This window comes from Mirounga angustirostris, unplaced genomic scaffold (genome assembly GCF_029215605.1).
Source record: "Mirounga angustirostris isolate CCGP_5_RB_7025 unplaced genomic scaffold, mMirAng1.0.hap1 SCAF_2, whole genome shotgun sequence".
Classification (NCBI taxonomy): Eukaryota; Metazoa; Chordata; class Mammalia; order Carnivora; family Phocidae; genus Mirounga; species Mirounga angustirostris.
This window is the reverse complement of record NW_026991710.1, coordinates 155,199,366-155,223,494: the sequence shown is the minus strand read 5'-3', so window position 1 is coordinate 155,223,494 and position 24,129 is coordinate 155,199,366. Positions and strand designations below refer to the sequence as shown.

At 38.2% G+C, this 24,129-nt stretch overlaps 1 protein-coding gene across 2 annotated transcripts in view; it reads left to right on the top strand.

The window, feature by feature from the left end:
- The first annotated feature begins 2,331 nt into the window (after window positions 1-2,331).
- Window positions 2,332-24,129, top strand: part of PPP2R2A (protein phosphatase 2 regulatory subunit Balpha) — an 84,374-nt gene continuing 62,576 nt past the window's right edge. For both annotated transcript variants that reach the window (XM_045880045.3, XM_064585359.1), the window contains exons 1-2: window positions 2,332-2,657; window positions 4,514-4,588. In XM_045880045.3, coding sequence (XP_045736001.1) covers window positions 2,651-2,657; window positions 4,514-4,588 — 82 coding nt within the window. In that variant the 5' untranslated portion in view covers window positions 2,332-2,650. The remainder of the gene's footprint in view (window positions 2,658-4,513; window positions 4,589-24,129) is intronic.

The window sequence follows — 24,129 nt, the reverse complement described above, 5'->3', positions numbered from 1 at the left end:
TGAGGACGGCTGGAGATCTAGATTTGGCAGTGACTGGTATATACATGGTATTTACATCTGTAAATACTAAATGAGGTTGCCTGGGATAGAGAAGCACGTGCAGGGTGGAGGCCAGGGAGACATATCTCCCTAATATTTAAAGGGTGGTCTGGGAGGAGGATCCAGCAAAGGAAACTAAAAGGGGTGTCTAGACAGATTGGGGGTAAACCAATCATATAACAAGCAAAAAAGGGTCTCAAAAAGCATGGGGCGGTGAGTGGTTTCAAATACTGTTGGGAAGTCGAGAAAAAGAAAACCAAAGAAGTGACAATTGGATTTGGTTACATGGAGATCGTTAATGACCTTGACAGAAGACGTTTCCATGAAATGGTAGGGACAGGGCCCTAGTACAGAAGATGGAGGAGAGAATGTAAGATAAGGAAGGAGAGACCAACAAGAGTAACCCCCGTCTTTGGGCTACTAGGTATTCTGGCTTCTCTCCTTAAGGGCCATTCAGAAGAAAGGGAGGCAGTTTGTGGCCTGCTGAAATAACTGCTTAGGGTCACCGATCCTTGATTATTAGACCCATCTCAGCTTGTCCCATAGGCATGTAGTACCCTCGAGAGTTCGTACAATGTTCTTTAGAACAGCACCTAGCACAGAGTGCTATATGAACTTCTGTTATAATTATCCCAGTTTCTAGGCAAGCTTTATTGGCTTCTAAGAAGAACGAATCATTCATGTAGATCAAATCATTTTTCAGTAAGCGTGAAGATACAAATCTTACACCTAGCAAAAACTGAAGCATAAAACAGGAAAATGACTTATGTATAGGGGTGCCAGTCCTCTAGTTTAATGGCTTATTCTCTCTCTCAGTACTGATTAAGGTTCACTAGAGAGTCCAGGATTGAATTATTAAACAATGGCACAGAAAATCAAAAGGAAAACGAGTAGTAAAATCATAGGCACAGAAACACATTTATGAAATCAACCAAAATAGAAGTAAATACAGCACACAGTGCGTTAATGTTTTGCACTGGTAGCTGGAAGATGACAGATACAGGGTGGATTTTTAGTTTTGGTTTCTTCATTGGTTAAGTGAGAAATACTAAGATAGAAATGGAGGAATAATAATCCAATGGTGCAGTTTTTCTGTGTGGAGACATTTGGAAACTTGTTTTACAGTTGAACTGTTGTAGAAATCAAAAACAAAGTAGAAAGTGGAGATATGGAGAGGAGATGTAAATAATTGTAAACTTCCCCTTAGTCTCTGAATATCTGAGCACTCCTTTCAGCCTTAAGGTCAAATTCTGGATATTTTTACAGGTATTTGTCATATGCAAAATGTGGATATCTGTCTCCTAGGAGTGTTGTGGGGATTGAGATACGTAAAGTGTCCAGCAGTATATAGCGACTGCATCATTGATGCGTCTTTCAATGAAGTACATACACTAACCCTCTTGGATGATGGTGTTTCCTGTTTTGTTTTCTTTTTTCCTGATACCTCTTAACTCTGTTGAAGATGCTTTCAACACCAATCTAATAATAACGGCAGCAAACATTTATCATGTACATCAATTAAGTCATTTAATCTTTGAAACAATCCTGTGAGGTAGGATTGTTACCCTCATCCCATGCATGGCGTCAGCATTTGTCAGCCTGGCTTCAGAGCCCAGCTCTTTCCTTAACCACCGCTTCCACTCTTTCAGCTGGACCGACCTGGGCCACTTTTTTCGGCCATGTCTGCTACGAGCAAACTCAGTTTTCTGTTCAGAAAACCCTCAACTGCTTTCAGTCGCCAAGGACTCTCGTCTCAGTTCCCGGGGCCCATGAGAAGGTATTTAATTCACGCACATGGAACCAGGCCAGCTGCGTCCTTCTCAGGCCCGCGAACTTTCCCCTTGGCCGAGCCGCCAGGTCTGCACCCTCCGTCCTTTATTTCATTGGCCACAGAGTCACTATTTCAAGTAGAAACACGGTATGCTCCAAGACACAGGATCCCACGAATCCCCGCGAGCGAGCACGGTAACTGCACGGCTGAGCCCGCCCCGGAGTCCAGGCACAGGCGCGAGGGTTTGGGACACTGTGATGCGCACAGGACCGCGGACTGGGCCGGGGACGGAAAGCACAGGGAGCATTGAAAGACCTCAGACCAGCCGCGCGCGCCATAGGGCGCGGCGCAGGCCGGGCCGCCGGGGACGCAGCGCGCGGGGCGGGGGAGGAAGGGGCGGGGGCCCGGAGCCGGGCGGGCCGCCCCCCGCCCCTCCCCCTCTGGTCTCCGCCCCGGTCCTCGCTCCGCCCCGCCCCGCCCCGCCCCTCCGCCCCGGCCAGGCCGCTCCGCCTCCGGGTGACGTCACTGGCCAGGCCAGCCGGCGCCATTTTGAAAGTGGAGTCGCCTGCCCCTGCCGCTGCCGCCGCCGTCGCTGTCGTAGCTGCCGCCGCCGCTGCTGGAGAAAGAGCGAGAGCGGGGAAGCCCCAGAGTGAAATCCACCATCCTGCTGGCTGATCTGCCCGCCCCTCCTTCCTTCTCCCCCGACCCCCGCCCTCTCCCCCCCACAGGTGCCATCCGCCGCCATCCGCCCTCTCTACCCCCCCATCCCCAGGTGAGGGGGGTGAGTTCAGGAAGCAGAGACCCCGAGGAACCCAGCAGGGTCACCATTTGCAGCGCAACATGGCAGGTAAAGGAGAAATCACCCTCGTCCACTGACAAGGCACCGCTTCCTTCCTTCTCCCTCCATCACCCCCTAGCGACCGCCTGTGCCTCTCGTAGAGCCACGGGGCGCCCCTTGGATTTCAGGGAATTGGTCAAGTGGGGGGGTGGGGGTGGGGAGGGTTCTGGTGAGGCGAGGGGTCGCTGTGACCGAAATGGCTTTTTAAATGAGGGCTGGAACCGTGGCATGGGTGGGGGTGGGGTATGGGCTGGCGAGCCGAGGGGTAAGGCGTGGGTGGGGCGGGGTGGGGGCGAGTGCAGATTTGCCCCTACTGCTTAGGAGCCCGGTGTAACCTCCGCTCCCCCCGCTTTCTCCCCCGCCCCCGGGGCTTTTTTTAGGGTTTTTCCTTCATATAATTCCTATTTTTTCCCTAGCTGCAAGCTTTCTTGGGTGTTTATATTAATGTATTTTGCACTGAGAAGGAAGAGTACTTTACAAGTTAAAATACAATGGGGACCTATGTGTATTTTTCCCCCCACTGTGGGTACGTGTATTTTTGAGACCATACTCCTGAATTTTTTGTCTTGAACTAGTTCCCTTTCGTTTCTTACCCTTCCTGTCCAAAGAGTGCAAGGCCTTTAATACACCAAGTTGCATGAAAAATGTAATTTAAACTTTGGGTTTTGTATGTTAGTTTTTGTGCAGATGTCCTTTTCCCAAAAGGGTTTCATGGAGTTAGTTAAAATAGTTGTGGAGTTCAGTGATATAAATAGCCAAAGGGAGAGAGATTTAGGTAAAAGCTTGGGGGGGGGGGGGTGGCGAAGGATGCATAGAGAAAACCAGCTTGGAATATTTAGCAAGAATGAAGGTGAAGGGAGAGAAAGGTAATTGCTTTGAGGATGATTTTTACACATTTTGATGTTGCTGAATGTCTTCGTTCTACTAATAGAACCAATTCTAGATCTTGATTCAGTATCTTCCTCCATAGATACACAGGACATTTCCTCCACAGTGCTTGGAAGTGAAATAGAAACATTCGGGAACTAAACCAATTTTCCATGCTTCTTCCAATATTTCCAAAAGATAATAACCTTTAACTAATTAAACCTTTAAAAAAGTTAACGTGTTGGATTGACTTACGTTTTGCTGTAAACAAGTTGCTCTTTGGCCTTACTGAATAATTAGGTGAAATTAAAATTGTTTTGTACAAGATGATGACAAACTAGCGAAATTGTTGGCAAGGTCCTTTGGATTCTGAGGGATAAGGTGAAGGGAGGCAAAACAAGCTGCTTCTGACAGTCTCTTCACCAGCATTTATTTCGGTTTCTTTTCCTGTCTGGAGCCAGTGATTTGTTGGTAATGAAATGCAAAGAAATGGGTGGTGAGTGTTGTGTTTGCTGTGTGTGCGCTTTGGTGATTGGGTTCATATGAATAATTACTCCTCAACCCAGGCAGTAATGTTCCTGAAGTTTTCTCTTCGTTCCATGTTTTATGGTAGTTTATCCTTATTAACCCTTCTGCAGGCTTTTGTAAACTTAAAGGAAAACTGTCTAACTTTTGGTATTTACTTTTCTCTGGTAGGTCTTGTGTGACTGTGAGGCTTTTACTGTATTTTAGGGGAAGGGGAAATGGAAGTTTTGAACACATGTGCAATGTTAATGATAGTACATAGCCTTTAAATATTTAATACCTGGAATCTTTTTTTTTTAATGTAGTACCAACTATTGGAGACTAACCTTCCAAATTAGTGCTCTGGGCTGGTGGTTGTATGTGTGGGCAGTACTAGGCTATTAGTATCATGCCAACCATGGATACCATCTCTGTGTTTACGAGAGTAAACATGAACAGAACTCAGTTTTAATTGGTATGTTTTCTTTTTCCAGGAGCTGGAGGAGGGAACGATATTCAGTGGTGTTTTTCTCAGGTGAAAGGAGCAGTAGATGATGATGTAGCAGAAGGTAAGAAAGCATTTAATAATGCAAAATTTGAATATGGAATCTTCATAATCTTGATTACTGAAGGATTTCCTTGCAGCTAGGTCTGTTACAGTTTAAGAGCATACTGAGTTTATTGTCTAACAATGGAGGAACAGTTTTAAAAGTCACTTTTCTGGAAAATAGTCTTCAGTCTTTTATTATTAATACCTTGTATCATTATTTTTTATCTATTAAGTGAAAGGAGCATTAGATGATGATGTATATAAAACTGTCACAAGAAAAATCTAAGGTTCATATCGTAAAGGTTTCCTGACTCTAAATTTCATGTACAAATAAATGGTGATGCATTTTTGTGTTCATTCATCATTTTTAGATAATTGTGTTAAAATAGGCATTAACATTGACCTCAGAAACATTTTTGAATGACTTTCATTTTTTAGGTAAGATTTTTAGTGTTTAACTTGCCTACTCAGAGTGTGGTGTTGATTGACATTCTGTGAAGAAATGCTGGCTCAAATGATAGATGTTACTGTCTTTACAAAGATTAATTTAGGTGGATAAGAAAACAACAATGCTATGGATATATAGCATGGCTTCTGGGGAGCTTATTCTTGTGCAGTTAGAAGCTGAGTTTGATCAGTTGAAGCACTAATTCTTCTCCCAAAGTTATTAATGTATTTCAAAAACTTTAAGTTTTGAAACATTAATTTTGCACTCATTTAAGATGGTCTTAGGTGGTGGAGGCATTATTTCCCATAAAGTAGTTGTATCATTTCATTGTTCAGAAATATTATTTAAAGTTTGAATTTTAATGGTATTGTCTGAATTATAGTAGGAATTTTCCAACAGAACTCAAATGAATTAAATGTACTTTTAATTTCAAAAAAATTGTCTAAAGTTTATAAATCCTTCTCTAGATTGTATTGTTCTCATATTAAGATCCTATTTCTGACCTACTCTCTGCAGTACTGTTTGTTTTGAGGATTTCTTCAGGCGATGGTAGGATGATAGATTTGTGTTGAGCCAGTCAAAAGCTTGGGTTTGCCTTGTCAGTGTCATTCTTAGTAAAGTGTCTGATCAGTTTGGTGTGTTCTTTGGGGAGCCAGCTGGCATACACTGTACCTGTGATACTTCATAGAGCACTATCACATTTCTTTTCTATTGAATCCTCATGTTTTTCGGATGAGAAACCAGAAGTCTTAGTTAAGAGACTCACTGATGGTCACACAAATAGTGCAAATCAGGGTTTTCTGGTGAAGCTTGTGGTGGTTGACTTGTTGAGAGAAATCTTCTAAGTTCAAGGGTGGACTCATATGTTACTCATTTTGTAATTCCATTACCTGTTGAATAGTAGCCACTCAAATATTGGATCATTCGTGATGAGACTGCTGTATACTTGAAAACTATTCCTGGATTGATTTCCATTTATTTTTTATATCAAAGATCTGTTGAGGGGCTTCATAAATGTTGAGCACTGGGGCTGCAAGGTATCTGGAACATAAACCCATCCCTGAAGGAGCTCATAGTGTATTTGTTAAACAGTAGGCAGAGAGACCACATGGGCTTTATTTAATTAGAAGAAATTGATGGTTCTAGACTTACCTAACTGAATCAAATGATAGTTGGTGATATGTATGATGGGATCAGTTGTAGTTGTCTTCTGCTAATACTTAGTAGCTACATTTTGCTACTGACTGATTAAATAATTTTCTTTTGAGGTTGTTAGATCATACCTTAACATACAGTGCATTCCTAGCATCTTAACATGCTGAGGCTTGGTATGTATATTTTAATAAAAACATGACTTTAGATCTAGTACCTATGTTTATGCTAGTGTAGTAAGTATAGAAAGTACCTAATTTTCAAATTATACTCCTTTAATTTGGGTTTTTTTTTTTTTGCATACTGTAGTTTGCATGTCATAGTCTATTATGTTTATGTTACTAAGGGAAGATTTGCTTTTCTCAAATAAGATTAATATATTTTCTTTAAACAGGTTACATCTAGCTAAATCTTTAGCTTGCCTATTTTCTGTTAATGATGCATTGCAAGTTCTTTCCCATCAAAACCTCTAAATTAATTCTTTCCCCTCCTACATGCAGTTAGCTGTCATGGCATACCATTGTTACTTTTGCAATGCTTTGGTCTTCTTTCCATGACCAATTTCACCTTAGTTCAGGATCTCAGTATCTTTCATCCAGGTTGCAGTAACTTTCTAAACGATTCCCTGCTTCTTCTTCTCTCTTTTGCTTTTAAGTTAATCTTAAATGCTGTCCCAATTTTATGTTCCTCAGAAATCTTCGGTGGTCACTGCTTCCGTAGGATTATGAATTACATCCAGATATTTCAGCCTAGAATGTGAGACCTTCCACCAGTATGCCCCCTATTCTCTAAGTTCATCTGCTAATATGGTTTATGATCCAGCTAAATGGATGCTGTTCTTCAAACAGGTCTTGTACAGTCTTACTCTTGGGTCTTTGTTTTTTGCTGTTCCCACCTTAGAATGCCTTACACTCCTCCCACAGTTTAAAATTCTTCAAGTCATGTCTGTAACTCTTTTACTTATCCTCCTTTTTTGGAAATATCTTAAAAATCTTTCTTTATAGCACTTTTTATTTGTAATTTACCCTAAACCTCTGCTGTTAACACTGTGCAGGACTAATGCATCTTTGTGCTCTATGCAGAACATCCTATACAAACTACTATGCTTAGAACAATGCCTGGCACACAGTAAGTGTTGAGTATTTGTTGAATGAAGGAATGTGAATGTTACTGTTACGAGGTTTTGAAGGGGAAAGAGATCTGTTGAAAAGATGATTGCAATATACTTTGGAAATCATGGATGTATTTATTTGGCAGGCTTTATAACTGGATTGATGTTCTACAGCTGTGTAATAGAAAGAAGGTAGGAGACCTTGGGTTTTTATCCTGGTGACAAACGAGTGTATGTCACTTGGAATAAGTGCTTCTCTGGGTTCCAGTAAGCTTAGCCTTAAGATGACAGGACTGGATTAGATGATTTCTGTTGTTCCTTGTACTCTAATCTTGTTACTTCTCAAAGATGTTTTAGAAAAGAAACAGCCCAACATTATTACTACTGGTAAGTTGAGTTGTGTGAGATACTGGGCTCTTTGGGGGCCTTAATTTAGAAAGAAGTCTTTATTGGACTTAATCAAGGCTCAGAATTTGTTATTAAGTGCATTGCAGAACTAAGAATTTTGATGTTTGACCAAATACTGTGATTGATCTTTGGCCGATGTAGGCTCTTACTGGGATACTTACTCTATTATGCACAGGTCTCTTCAGGCACTTTTAAGTGGTTTATCTTTGGTATAGCTACTTGTCTGGGAGAAGGGTGAGGTACTAAAATCTCTTATAACTCAGACAGTCTCATGTCCTGCAGTTTTCCTTTTAATCTTCATGGTAATGGTAATAACATTTTATCGTATTCTGTACTTGAAAAATTTCCTTTATTGACAACTTGCTCAGGAGATAGTAGGTAGCACAGACGCTGGTGCTAGGCTACGTAGTTTGAATCCTACTCAGTCCTCTGCTAGCTGGGTAATCTTGGGCAAATTAATTCACTTCTTTGTGCCTGTTTTCCTCTCTGAAGTGAAGATCACAATAAAATCTTCCTTACGCTGTTGTTTTGGTGATTAAATGAGTTAATATGCATAAAACAGAAGCCTGGCACATAGTGTTTTAAGGGTTTAGCTGTTTCTGTTGGAACGTTTATGGCAAGTAAGGAAGAGTTGGGAGGATGAGAAAACTGGGGAATTTATTAAGAATTTCTCCTCAGCCAAAGTGAAAAGATGGTATGTACGTTTTATACATATTTTTTGATTCCATTAGTACAAAGTTTAAAAAACATTCAAAACTAAACCATAGCCTTAGAGACACATACTAAACTGGTAAAACTGAAGAATAGCTACAAAATAATTGCTATAAAAGCCAGTATGTGATGGTTACTTGTAATGGAAGGGAGTTGTTCTTGGGGGGGGGGGGGCGGGTCTCATGGAGATAGTGTTTTGACTGGGTGGTGGTTTTAGTGATTAACGGATTATCCTGGACATTTCTCTTTTGATTTTTGATTTTCTATATTTGTTAAATTTCACCCAAAAAAAGTGTGTGTGTGTCTGTGTCTATATGTTTTTAAATCAGTACTGTACTAAAAAGGGTTTAGAGTGAAAACTGGCAATCCCTACCTTCATCCACTCCCTAATCCTTCTAAAGGCGATTATATTGAACTCTTCCAACTGTATTTCCTGTTGCTTAATTTTTTGTGAATAAAATGATAAGTTCTATTTCTCATCCATTTTGGACATTTCCAATTGACTTTCCTCTCTAGTAGATGAAGATTAAGCTGTCAATATTATCACCCCATACCCCAATTTATCACCCCCATACCCCAATTTAACCATACACGTGGAATGGTTAAATTAGAAGTCAGTGCTTACATTGTTATGACCATGCAGATGTTCACTGCTGAACCAAGACTGCAATGTTTCTTGTGCATCCCTTCATTTGTCCTGAAGCTAGTAATTGCCCAATTTTTAATTTGCCTGGTTCTTTCTGTATTTGTGCTTTTTTATTTATTTATTTTTTGTATTTGCGTTTTTTAAAAAACACTTTGTTAGGGGAGATTTTGAACATTACGGGAAGTGTATGGAATAGTATATATATATTGAAGCCCCATCACCCAACATCATCAACCCATGGCCAGTGTAACCCATTTATACATCGCTTGATCCCTTCCAGTCCTTCATATATAGTAGTAGAAAAATTACTGATTTTGTTTTTAAAATCTGGGTTTAACAAACTAGAAAACCAAGGTCATCATTTTAAAGTGAAACAGTAAGGAATTTTTCCTAGTGATTTTTTTGTGGTAGCAATACCTGGTAATCTGTTATTTGCTTAAATTTTACTTGTGGAAATATTAAATATTAAAAATTCAAATACATGTGGATAATCTGAAGTGTGTAATTTTTGGTTAAAAAAGATAATTTTATTTTTTGTAAATTTTCATTATTTAATAGTTAATATTGTCGACTATTAAGTAATAATTTTAGATTTATAATATTTTAATACAAGTATATCTTCTCTCCATATTTGACAATCTTAGTTTTTTTAATAGGAAATTATTTTAGGATATGATTTTATTACATGAAGCCTTGTTTTTATGAAACTTGGATCCATATGCATGGCATCTGTCAACACTTTGCTTTCTGTTTATTTCTGGTAGGATTTAGACCTATGGACTGGTTCTTGGGGGAGAAAATTAAGTAGTAGAGTCTAAATATTCCCTAAATAAAACTGTGAAAAACAATTTTGGGGATATCACACAAAATTTAATGGTTTGGGGGTGCCTGGGTGGCTCAGTCAGTTGGGCGTCTGCCTGTGGCTTAGGTCATGATCCCAGAGTCTGCCTGCATTGGGCTCCCTGCGCAGTGAGGAGTCTGCTTCTCCCTCCCTCTCCCTGTACCCCTGTGTGCGCACGTGCGTGCACGCTCTCTCAAAAAAAAAAAAAAAATGTATTGTGTATATTTGTACATACGTACATTTTTCTGGTCAGAGAGGGTCCATAACCATGATCAAAACAGCTATTTTAGAGTGTGGTCTGGTGACCCCCTCAACTCTTTCAAAAGGTCTATGAAGTCAAAACTATTTGCATTATAATATATTTGCCTTTTTGACAATGTTGACATTTGCAGCAATGGTACAAAAGTAATATGGGTAAAGCTGCTAGTGTCTTAGAGTGAATCCAGGCCTTGGCACCAGATGGTCCCAGTAGTCATGGAAATCTTCACCGTGTACCAGCAGTTTGGAAATGCCAATTTTACATAGGAATGTTTTCGATGAAGCAGTAAAAACTAACTTTATTAAATCTTGATCTTGAGTACTTGTCTGTTAAACATTCTGAGTGACAAAATGAGAGGCACACCAAAGCACTTCTGCTACAGACCAGAGAACATGCTGTCTGGAGGAAAAGCATTGGTGCACTTATTTGGGTTTTAAGCTCATCTAGTTAGCTGCTCCTTTCATGGAACATTATTTTGTTAGAAAGAACTACTGACGAATAAATGATGGTTATTTAGACTTGGATATTTGGCAGACATTTTCTCAAATTAGCAGTGAATTTGTTGCCTCAGTGGACAGTACTTATTGCCCATGATAAAATTTGAGCTTTCAAGCAAAAGTGAGAATTTTGGAAAACATGTTTATGTCATCCTGAGTTGGATAACTTCCCAATACCTAAAGATTTTTCAGATAAGACCAGTAATATTAATGATTGCAATTTTTTGATGTAATGAAATGTGTCAACATTTGGAAGCTCTGAATTTTGGATGACTCTGAGTCAGTGTTTTACAACTGTCCAATGCCTGTGATGTTAAAAAATGCATAAGTAAAAGTGCAAGGTACAGCATTGGATTTTAATGTAACAGACTGATAAGAAACGACCACTTGTCCAGTTTTGGTGTAGTGTCAAAGGGATATCCATAACTACAAGAAAGGCTTACTAAAACCCTCCTCCCTTTTCAACCACATACCTGAATGAGGGTGTTTTCTTCGCATCTGTTACCACCACAACAGTGTGTTGAATGCAGTCGCAGTCAAGAGAATCGAGGCGTCTTCTATTAAGCCACACGTTAAAGAGATTTGCAGCAATGTAAAAACGGTGCGATTCTTTTCGCTAATTTTTTGTGGGAAAAGTCATTTTTCATCTTTTTTTGTTAATGTGTAGGTTTTATCATTAATATTTTTAAATTGATAAATATTTTAAAATTTGAAAGGCCTTTTGGGGTCCTCAGATTTTAAGTGTAAAGAAATTCTGCCATTCCAGAAATACTTGACAGCCGTTGGTTTAGTCTGTTAATAGGTTTCACTGTATTAATGCTTTAAAAGAGTCTCACAGACCACAAGATAAGTGATCAGAGCAGTATGCAGCTTTTGTGCATGAGTGTCTAAAGCTTTCCTATGACTTGATATTGTTTCAGCCTACTCCCTCGCTGTTCTTTAGATACCAAATTAGATCTGCCTTAAGCTCTTTCATCTGGTGATCTTGGTGAAGGAAGGATACCTTTAGGATTTTAAAATACCTATTTTTAAACTTACCTCCCTTGCAAAGATTACATACCAGTACATATTTGCCAAAATACTTTAAAAGTTTTTTAGGGCTTTTCCCACTATCTGCTCAGTCCAGTTAACATTAATACTTAATGTAGGATTACTGACTTCCTCAGAGCCTGGTATGGTGCCATTTCTGGGTTGCTGCTGGGTTATTAGAAATGAGTTGGTGACCTTGGCATTGTTTTACTTTGAGCCCAACATGTAGCAGTTTGATGTGTGTTTTTCTTGGAAGAAAGGCATAAAATTGACATGGTAACTTTCTACATCCCAACTCTATTAATTACCATAGGGAGGAGAGGGAGAGAGAACAGTGTTTTAAGTTTTACTTTATTTTTTTTTAAGTTTATTTTTTAGTAGTCTCTACACCCAATGGGGGCTCAAACTCACAACCCTAAGATCAAGAGTCGCATGCTCTTCCTACCGAGCCAGCCAGGCACCCCTAAATTTTACTTTAAAGTACAGCGTAATTCTATTTTAAAACAGTTGCTGAAGTTCCCATTCTAAGAATGCAGTATCAACCATTCATTGCTTAGTATTTTCAGTTTTTTTGTGGCTGTTTTTCTACCCTTTAGAAAACGTTTGTCAAAGTACGTAGGCCTTTTAAAACTAGCTGCACCAATTTCCCAATCCATGTTTAAATGCTGGGTTTGTTAAAAAAGAACTTCTTTTTTATAACATATGTTTAGTTAATTTTAGCAGTAGTTGATTAAAATGTCACCCAGGTCTTTGCCCGTGTCATGTGTGGAATCCTTGGCAAATAATGATGGAATGCTGTTCTATAAGCCACTCTTACCAGAGGTTGTACTTTTGTAATTTTAGTTTCTTTTGGTTGATTTCCTCTCTGAATGTTCCAGTATCAACTGAGATTTTCTCTTCTGAATTCTTTGAATGATCTCTTTTATACAGTTCAAGGGGGTTCATGGACCAATGACCCTACTTAAGAACCTCTGCTTTAACCTAAAGTTTTGCCTATGGTTATATGCCTACTGAAATTTGGAAGAGTCGAGGATATTTTATATGGAAATAATAGCTTTTAGACTGTTAAGAGGGTTATTTGTTTTCTTAGGAATCCTTTTAGTACTTATTTTTTCTGCTATGATATTAGAGGGATGAATCTTCTCTGTGACTTGCCAGCTTTAAAATATTGCCTTTTTTTTTTTTTTAATTAAAAACTTGTCTCTTTAACCATGGGTAAAAATATTAGAGGAATATATTGGGTTTTGAACCAGTTGCTTGTTTTGTATTTCATTCAGAAAGAATATAAATTTCTTCAGTTAGCCTGTATTAAGCGAGAACCCAAAGTAGATAAAAGGGATTGGTGAGAAAATTTTTAAAATTTTCTAAAGACCTGGAAAAATGTTAACTTTTAGAACTTGACATTCTAGAGTGTCAGGTCTCCTTTGTGTCAAAGTGGAAATAGAACCTTTTTGTCTCTGTCTCTATCTTTTCCAGCTTATCACAAGGTAAGAGACCTATGGGTATGGAATAGATGTGTTTCTAAGATAGCCTAAGAGGAATCTTTAATACATTCTTACTGGCTAATAGATTGGGAAAGCTCTATTTCAAGAGAGAAAGGCTGTTGTAGGCAATAAATCTTGTCAAATTCTTTAGGGATGCAGCATGCAAAAATGGTTATGGGAATTGGTAGTTGAGAAGGGATTGCTCCTAGTCTTTTTTTCTCCCTTGGTATAAAAGGAGAATTAATTTTTTTCTAGCAGCAGAACCAGTTCTTCAAGCAAAATATTTTTTAGCTTATAAAATTAAAAAAATCTTTTAATGCATTTTTATTATTAAAAACATGTAACAAAGTGTACCATGTTAACCATTTGTAAGCGTACACTTCACGTTGTTGTGAAACTTATCTCTAGATTTTTTTCATATTGCAAAACTGAAACTGGACCTGTTTAGCAGTTCCCCATTCTTCTCTCCGCCCCTGGTATCCACCATTTTGCTTTCTGTTTCTGTGAATTTGACTACCTAAGATATATCCCACAAATTGAATCATAATGGTATTTGCCTTTTTGTGACTGGCTTACTTCATGTCCTCAGGGTTCATCCATGTTGTAGCATGTGACAAGATTTCTTCCCCTTTTAAGGCTGAATGATATTCCATTGTATGTATATACCGCATTTTGTTTATTCGTTCATACATTGATGGACATTTAGGTTGCTTCCACCTTTTAGTTAGTGTGTGCTTCTAGTCTTTTTATATATAGCTGTGGTTCTGTGGGAAGGAACAGCAGAAGTACTTCCTTTAAATGATTGGAGGTGGACAGAGAGAGCCCTGGACAGAAGATATTAAAGAATACAGATTGGTACTGCTGTGTGAAAAATCTTTTTACCCCAGATTAACAGTTTGAAAACTAGAACTGGATTACTTTATTTTGTAGGCTCTTCCACGATAGGATTAAGCAAAAATCTAAATTTTTGACCAGAGTTTTAGCTCATTTGTTTTGCAGTTTCTGGTTTAAAAACAGAAAATCCCATGGATTTTGTAAATCACATTTCATTATCGTAAACCTCCTTATATTAACAGTAGGACAGCCAGTATGTTATTTCATTAATTAAGCAAAATATTCAGCATACTAGGAAAATTTGGCAACTGCATCGTATTTCTTTGTAATAAAATTGTAAGTAAGGAATGATAACGGTTGTATTTCTTGCAGTAGCCTTTGAGATAGACATTATTATCATTTTGTACACAAGGACATTGATACTCAAAGTTGAACACTGTTAACCTAAGATAATGAGTTAGTAAAACTATTCTGTTTGCCTTTTAGGCTTCCACATTGCTTCTCTGTGGTTCAGTTTTTAAAAATACTATTTGATTAAAAATCTAAATCTCTGGTTCTCATAGGGAAAGGGTAGAGCGCCAGTTACTCATCCACAAGTCAACAAGAATATGTTGAGTTCCGAGTGCTGTGGAGAATGTGAGGGATGTAGGTGTATATATCCTTCAATTTAGGTATATTAAGAACGTCAGTTTTATTACAATAAGCCTTTTCTATAACATTTTCTGGCTTGTGGTATTAACCTGTTCACATTACTGGGAGATCCTTGGCTAATCCTATGTAAAAAATTTATAGGTAATGTTGGAATGTGAATAATAAATTATTTTCCCTTTTCTGAGTTGACATGGTTTTTGGTATTGAGATGGTGCTGTAGTACAAATACTTGGTTGTTCTTGGAATTAAATGAAAGAATCACATGTATCTCAAGTTTTTCTAACTTCATAACTATGTCTTTCAGTGGTTTTAAATGCTTGTGAGTTGAATATACTAATGAATATTACTGGAGATCTCTCCAGGTAAATGTGGTAGTGTGTAAACAAGCCTTTTTCTCTCTTCCCTCTATCCTGTGTGTTTCATGCCTTCATTTGATCAGTCTGGCAGTTCCTTAAAAAGTTAAATATAGATTTAACCATACAACCCAACAATTCTTTTCCTAGGTATATACTTTAGAGAATTGAAACATGTGTCCATCAGACATGAATGTTTATAGCAACATTACTTATAATAGCCAAAAAGTGGAAACAGGCCAAATCTCTGTTAATTGATGATGCATAAGAAAAGGTGGTGTATCTATACAATGGAATATTATGCAGCCATAGGAGGAATGAAATGATGTTACATGCTGCAACATGGATGAACTTGGAAAACACGCTAAGTTGAAGAAGTTGGGCACAAAAGACCACATATTATATGATTCTGTTTATATGAAATACCCAGAAGAGGGAAATCTGTCAAGATAAAGTAGATTTGTGGTTGATGGGACCAGTGAAGGATGTGACTGCCATTGGGTACTGCATTTCTCTAAGGGGGTGATGAAAATATTCTGGAATTAGATAGTGATGGTTACACAGTTCTGTGAATATAGTAATGAGTGCTGAATTGTACAATGAATTTGACAAATAATGTAAATAAACTTTTTAGGTTACACATACAGATGGTAAATCCAAACGGTGCAAGAGGTATAGAATAAAAGTATGTCTCCCTCTTAACCCCATTCTCCCAGGTTCTCTGTCCCTAGAGATACTGTCACAGGGTTTCAGAAGTGTTTCATAGTTGCATGTTTTTAACTTAACAGAGCGTGTTCATCATTTTAGATTTGAAAGTAGGAAAATATATTCCAGAGATCCATTATAGGCAAGGTATATAGGCTTGTCTTAGAGAGGATCTAATGAATTGCCTTAGTAGCTACCTTTTTCTTTTTAACTGTCCTGTGATTTCTGTAGCTTCAGTCTGAAGAGTTGCTGAGAAGGTTGTACATGTTTGGGATGTGCATCTAGATGTGCAATTAGTAGACTCTAAAGCTAAGCAAAGTTATGAAGTAATGTCTAAAAATAAAGTAATAATGTCTAAGATACCCAAATCTTTAAAAATAACAATTTGGAGGGGCACCTGGATGGCTCAGTCATTAAGCATCTGCCTTTGGCTCAGGTCATGGGACTGAGCCCCACATCGGGCTCTCTGCTCAGCGGGAAGACTGCTTCTCCCTCTTCCACTCCCCTTGCTTATGTTCCCTCTCTCGCTGTGTCTCTCTCTGTCAAATAAATAAAATCTTTAAAAAAACCAAACAAACAATTTGGGTTCATTGATACCCGAAGTCTTTGTCATACCCCTTCATTAAACTAGATCTTAAGTTTTCTCCATTTGAATCTTAATTGTTCATGATGTGATGTCTGAAGTGACTAGGTCTTTTTTTCGATGATTATTTAGAACTAATCTAGACATCATAAAGTAGGCTAGATCCTAAAGACCTAATGTGTCTTTTTTTTTTTCCTCTCTCCTTTTGAGTCTTTGTTACTCAGTAAATACATAGCTCCTTTTGTTCATATGTCCACCATCTCTAATTCTTGACCAGATTGCTTGGCACTTTAGTTAACCTTGTGTAAAATGCCAAAATGTCACAGTTTTACACTGGTCAAGTTGGTGACAGTACAGCTTCATTAAATTCTTGTTATGTGATAATCTGTTAATATTAAGGGTTTTTATTATTTAAGGAAAAATAGTTCAATATAAACGTAAACATATATTTTAAAAGTAAGTGCTGGGCACCTGGGTGGTACAGTTGGTTAAGCATCCAAGACTCTTGGTTTTGGCTCAGGTCATGATCTTGGGATTGTGGGATTGAGCCCTGCGTTGGGTTCAGGGTGGAGTCTCTCTCCTGTGAGACTTTAAGACTCTCACTCCCTCTCCCTCTGCCCATCACCCCTGTGCTTGCATGTGCACGCTCTGTCTCTCTAAAATGAAAAATCATTTAAAAAAAATAAGTGCTCAATTAACTTAGCAAACTGCCAATCCGTGTTAAGTGTTTTGCATGCGTTATCATTTAATCTTCACAGCCAGCCTCTGAGGATAGGTGGTATTATTATTTTCATTTCGTAGATAAGGAAATCAAGAATTAAAGTAACCTGATCAGGGTCACACAGTGGTAAGTGGGGGAGCCAGAGGTTGAGCCTTGGTTTTTATGACTTTAGAACTACCATAAGTAGGGGCGCCTGGGTGGCTCAGTCATTAAGTGTCTGCCTTCGGCTCAGGTCATGATCCCAGGGTCCTGGGATTGAGCCCTGCATCGGGCTCCCTGCTCAGTGGGAATCCTGCTTCTCCCTCTCCCCCCTGCTTGTGTTCCCTCTCTCGCTGTGTCTCTCTCTGTCAAATAAATAAATAAAATCTTTAAAAAAAAAAACTACCATAAGTAAACAACAACAACAAAAATAAAGCCACACATAATCTCACCATTTTTAGATAACATCTATTAACATTTTGACTTAGATCTGTCCTTTTTCTGCTGTGAATGTATATTTTAAAAACTAGCATTAATGTGCTTTTTTTCCCCCCAGTTAACATCTAAGAAGATAAATGGCTTTTGTACTTAATTTGGGCATTTTAGTTTTTATAGCTTTTGCTATTGTAAATTTATTATGAACATCCTTGTGAGAATCTTACTACTTTAGGATATATTTCTAGAAGTGGAGTTATTGGTCAAAAGATGTGACCTTTTTTTATGGCTTAAAGAATGTATTACTAAATTGCCTTAGAAAGTTGGTGTGGGTTTTCACTTCCTCCAACAATGAATAGGAGTACCTATTTCCTGACCTGTTGACAGTGTCTAGCACAATATTGCCATTCAGTAAAATCTTTTCCACTTAACTTGTTTGAGCATGTTTAAGTATGTAGATTCTGTTCATGTCCTTTGTTGCTCTTTGTGGGTGCTTTTCTTATTCATTTGTAAAGGCTAAACCTCTCTCCCCTCCCATCATCATAGCTGAGGAAAGTTGTATGGAAGCTCAAAGAAATAATTTGGGTCTAGAGTAGATGGGAAAGTCTTTTTAAAGAAGTGATTTTGTTTTTGACAGGCAGTGGAAGGCAGAGGGTAAGAAAAAAACATTTGAGAACTGTTATTTGTTAGTTTTCTTATCTACAAATGGGGATAATTAATAGTACTTGCATTGTTATTTAAAGGATTAAATATACATGAGTGCTTAGTTTTGGCATATACTTAGTGCTCAGAAAATTTAGTTGGTGCAGTTACTTAGTTATTTAATGCATGATGAACAGAAATAACAAATTAATAATTAACAGAGTAAATGCCTTTTGAGTCCACAAATCAAGATCAACTAGTTGTTTTTGAGATTTGGGGCAGGTTATAGGCACTTTCAATAAGTACATGTTGCATTAATGAATATAGCTTTAGCTTAGTTGTGTTAGGAGTTTGGGGAATCCAAAGACAGAGGTAGGAAGATTGGTTTCAGCAGAATTTGAGTTAGGCTGGGATCTGGCACTTTGACTATTATTTGATTAATTTACAGTAAAAGTTTAAGCTTGTTCTTTAATTTTTTTTGTTTCATTTTCCTGTTCTCAAGTCCCTCCATGGTTTTGTTCTTTCCTGTGATTGGATACTCTACATTAGTGGCGGGGCTTTCAACGTGTGCTAGAGCCAAAGCATCCTTCATACTACTGGTTTCATTTTCCCCTCGCTGGTAGGTGTGGAGTTTGGGAGCACCTGAAAGTGTGATCTCAGAAAAATCCCGTTAGAATTGTTGACCCTGAACTGCAGAGGTTCTTTAAAAAAGCCCTGTTCTTCCTCCCCTCGGTGGCACTGTTCTGTTTCTTTGATGTTCTATGATGATCTGAATCCTTTACCAGACCTTGAGTAGGCTGATGAATATATGTAGAGCCCATAAAAAATTTTACAGGAGTCTGAAGAGAAAGCACATTTTATTGTACCAATGAACACCCTTATTTTTCTTTTTGATTCCTTATTCAGAAGTGCGCTGTGTTTTATTTTGTCAAAAGAATTGTATTAGCTGGATACCAATACTTCTCAAGCTTTATATGCTTACGGATTTCCCTGAAATCTTGTTAAAATGCACATTATGATTCTGCTTGTAGATCTGGGGCAGAACCTATGATTTTGCTTTTCTAACTCGCTCCAGGGTTGGTCATGTTGCTGCTACTGCTGCTGTCTTGGGCTGCAGTCTACACTTAGAGGGAAGAGGCAGTTTATAGCCTTTTCTCGGGGAAGGGAAAACAGGTAGGGTAGTATCTTAATTCTTTTACTCAGCATTTCTGACAAACTGAATAGATTCATTGTGCTGTTCTCACATCACTTAACATTTGTTCAATAAATGAATAAACACCTCCTGGGGAGCTTTGTACTAGCTGTTAAAAGAGCAGCTTGCATCATAGTGTGCCACTTGTTAGCCACTCCTAATTGTTAGATTAAATTTGTGTTTGTATTTCAAATTTAGTTCAGACCAGTATCTCAGTATTCTTAAAGGTTTGCTGTTGCTAGTAATTTGCCTCTTTAAATAGATTGTCCTAGTGCTGTGAAAAAGATGAATTTAGGAAGTAAAATCTTCACTCCTAAATTGGTTGTTCTATAATCTCTAATACTAATACAGATTTTTAGTAAGTATAAATGATTAACTTTTTAATTTTCATTTTTGTGATTTTCTCTTGGCTTCGTTAGCCTCGGAGGTGCCTTTTCGGTCTCCAATCAGGATTTCTCTCCCTCCCCAACCACCTAATCTTAGTTCAAAATGCTTATGAGGAAAAGTGACAGTTTTCTGTCTTCCTCACCTGTAACCACCCTTGAGTCCCCCCTTCCCCAGACTTCCAGCTGGTTTCTTCTGGTATTTATTTTCCTATTTCTAAACAGTATGTTCATACAGCTGTTAATCAGTTTTAGATGTCCTCAGATGTAAATGGTAGCTAAGAGTTGAATTGTGTTCTGCTCCTCTTCTCCTATTTTCTCGGTATTGCTGTACTGTTATTGTTTGTTTTTTTTAAGATTTTATTTATTTATTTGACAGAGCACAAGTGGCAGGCAGAGGGAGGGGGAGAAGCAGGCTCCCTGCTGAACAGAGAACGTGAAGTGGGTCTCCATCTCAGGACCCTGGGATCATGACCTGAGCTGAAGGTTGATGCCTCTACTGTTATTATTGTTTAAACCATTCAGGGTTGTGGTAGACTGAATAATGTCCTCCACTAGCCCTCAGAGATCCACATCCTAATCCCCAGAACAAGTGAATTTACTTTATATGGCAAAGGGAGCAAAGATGTGATTAAGGATTTTGACATAGATTATTTTGGATTATCCTAGGCCCTAAATGTAATCACAAGGATCCTTACAAGGAAAAGAGGGAGGTAAGATCTAAGGAGGAAGTAGTAGATGTGATACCAGAAGCAAGAGGTTGAAGTGATGCAGAGAAAGGGTCATAAGCTGAGGAATGCAGGTTGCCTCCTGAAGCTAAGAAAGTAACCAGATTCTTCCTTGGAGCCTCTGGAAGGAGTTAGCCAAGCTGATTCCTCGAGTCCAGTGAAACTGATTTTGGACTTCTGGCTGCCAGAACTTTGAATAAATCTGTATACTGCTAAGCCACCAACAAATTTGTGGTAATTGGTACAGTTGCCATAGGAAACTATAGAAAAGTGGACGTTATTATGTCTGTATATTGTTCACTGCGGCTAGGTATTGAATTATGATTGTATCCTTTCTACTATGACATTATTTTCTCTAGAGTTAATAATTACCTTGTTTTTCAGTTGTTATCGTCTTAATCTATCATCACTGTTTTCTTTGTGCACCTTTCAATATAATTTTCTACATGGTCAAAAGAAACCGATAACGCACACACGCACCCCACCTTCTGGAATTCTCCATCATGTTTCAGTCTAAAGTGATTTGCTTTGTTTTCTGTGACTCTGTCACTAAATCATCCTTAGATTTTTCTGACAGGTAACTAAATCTCCTGTCAGTATATTGAAGTACGTCAGATATTCTTATCAGTTTTACTTTTGCCTTGAGCTCTATCCTTCAATCTGGCCTGGCTTTTTTCTAAGTTTATTGCATAGCTGTTGTCCTTGGATTTTCCTTCATTCTTATTTTTACTTCACCATCATGGGAATTCTTTCTACTTCTTCTGTGTTGGATCTCTTTATTCCTGGAAGCTGTATCTTTTCCTCTTTTGATTTGCTCCCTCATTTTAGTAGTGCACAGCATCAGTATTTCGTGAGAAAGATTTCATGGGTGGGTATAGTTTTTGAGGTCTTGCCTGCCTGGAAAAGAGGTCTTTTTTTTTTTTTTTTTTTTTTTTTTTTTAAGATTTTATTTATTTATTAGAGGAGAAGCAGGCTCTCCACTGAGCAGGGAGCCGATGTGGGGCTCGATCCCAGGACCCTGGGATCATGACCTGGGCCAAAGGCAGATGCTTAACCAGCTGAGCTGCCCAGGTACCCCAGAAAAGATGTCTTTATTCTATTTCCCCACTTCAAGGTTTGGCTGGTAATTGGAAATCATTTTTCCTCAAAATTTGGAAGTCATTTCTTTTGTCTGCTGGTGTCCATTGTTGCATTTGAGAAGCATAATGCCACTCTGTTTACTCTTCTTTTTTCTTGTTTGGATGATGTGCCTTGATGCTGAGTTAGTCCTCATTGGACTCTTTCAACTTGTGGATTCATTTCCTTCAGTTTTTTCCTTCTCTGTTTTATTTGTTCTTTCCAGAATTTCTATTACATGGAATTTGGACTTTTTGCACAGATCCTCCAATTTTTTTCTTCTCTACAATTTTGTTCTATGTTCTAGGAGAGTTCTTCAGTTTTGTTTCCAACTCTTTCACCGATTTTTACATTTCCAGTTATGTGTTTAAGAACTCTTTTGTTTGTTTTTCAGCAACCTTTCTTTTTGAGAAGATTAGTTTTTTTAAAAAAATTTTCTGGTCTTGGCATTCCATTTCTTTTGAGTTTCTTTTTTGTGTCAGCGTACTGCAGTGTCTGGCGATCCTTGGTTGTCAATAGCATTTAAGAATGAGGAACTAATAGGTCTTGATCTCAGGGTGGTGCGTTGAGCGGCTCATTGTTTAGTATGTGTCCTCCCACTTAATCTTGTTTTCAGTTTGGGACTTCATCATCAGCCATAGCTCAAACTCTGTCTTCTCTGGTCCAGCTACTTCAGAAAGTAAAGTAGTTCTTCCTTGAGAGTGGGGTTTCCCCGCATCTTATACAGAGGTTTTAACCAGTAGCCATGTTTTGAGCCCCATTCCTCACTGTTCTTTCCTGACCTTTCACAGGGTCTGCCAGGTGAGTCTGCTCGCCTCTGCTTGGCAACCCCTTCCACATGCTTTTATTCTGTAAGTTACCTGGTTTCTATTTTCCAGCACATTCGTTATTGTCTTCCTTCTGCTCTTTCCCTGCATGCTCCTTTGTTCTTATTGTCTTAAACTGCTTTTATTCATTTATTGTCATTTTAGTGGGATCGAGAGGGGAGAGAGAACTGAGTTTTGGATTTCTGTGTTGAACAAGTGTATCAATAAAATGTTTCTAGTACTGTTTTCTTTGTGTTCCAAAACACTTGATAATCGCTTTGTCTACCAAAAAAACGGGAGAATTCACAGAATTCATATTTCTATTTTTCTATATAAAAGTAGAAGATTGCTTTCTTTGATTAAATTCTAAGATTGTGTACTATTGTTTTTAATATACTAAGCTTTGGAAAGTTGTGGAATTCTTTCCCTCAAGTACAGCAATAATGACAAAAATTAAAAGATAGTAACTTGGGCGCCTGGGTGGCTCAGTTGGTTAAGCGACTGCCTTCGGCTCAGGTCATGGTCCTGGAGTCCCGGGATCGAGTCCCGCATCGGGCTCCCTGCTCGGCAGGGAGTCTGCTTCTCCCTCTGACCCTCCTCCCTCTCATGCTCTCTGTCTCTCATTCTCTCTGTCTCAAATAAATAAATAAAATCTTTAAAAAAAATAATAAAATAAATTAAAAAATAAAAGATAGTAACTTGGATTTTTAAAACCTAAAGTTTAGGCACCTTTAAGGAATCAGCCAAAAGCAGTGAGGTTTTAAAAAATTTATTACTACCATTTTTAAACTTTGAAATATATTCTGATTTATTAAACTCAACGAGGAGTGGGTCTTTATGTTAATAAAGTGCTCACGGCCGTATCTGGCATACCTAGTAGGTGCTCATGAAATATCTGTTGACTGAGTGCATATGTGAAATTTGTTCACATATTTAAAATATCAGAGAAAGTGTTAGCTTTATTGGATTCAAATGAGTTTAAGTTTTATTTCTACTCCTAAGATCACTTAATTAATTAAAACATTTATCCCCAAGTAAAGACATTTGTAAGTATGATTAGAGTCACTTACTGATTGCAAGGCAGCTAAGATCATAATTTTCTTTTGGGTTCCTGAAGCCAACACGTAGAATTAAGAGAGTAATTATTTTTCCCCTGCATTTTCATGAGGAGCACTCATCCCCTGATTATTAGTAATATAACATCTGTACACTTAATACCACCTGCCTCTCCCTGCTTTCGATCTTCTCTTTCTCCCCTTTGCTCACTAGTAGCGCCAAGCCACTGGGGCTTTCTTGGTGGTCCGTGAGCACACACCATCTTGTTCTTGCTGAAGGCCTCGAACTTGCCCTTTTTAACCTGTAATATCACCTAGATTTTTTGTGTGGCCCTGTGTAAACTGATTACCCTCCCAGCCACAACTCAGTGTTACCTGCTTTTTTCCCCTCTTTTTCAAATAACCTTGCTATTATTTGGGATAATCTTGTTTACTTATTGCTTGCTTGCTTATTGTAGGCTTCCTCTCACATTTTAAGTTTCACGTATGAAGGAATGAACTCTTATTTCTTTTGTTTTACCACTTTATTGTTAGCATTTTGAATAGTTTCAGGCACATAACAGTATCTGGCACTTAGTGGGCATTTTGTAATTATTTGTTGGAAGGGTAGGTAAACTGTACAAGGTGTTTTCACATGTCATCCCATTTTAAAATATTTGAAACTTCGATTTTTAATTTTACTAAATGTACATCCTTTAAAGAAAAAATACATTAAGCTAAAGAAGAAATTATAGTACTGATATCATTCTTCCCAGTTTTGGGTAAACCAGGAAAATGAGGCCCAAAGAAAG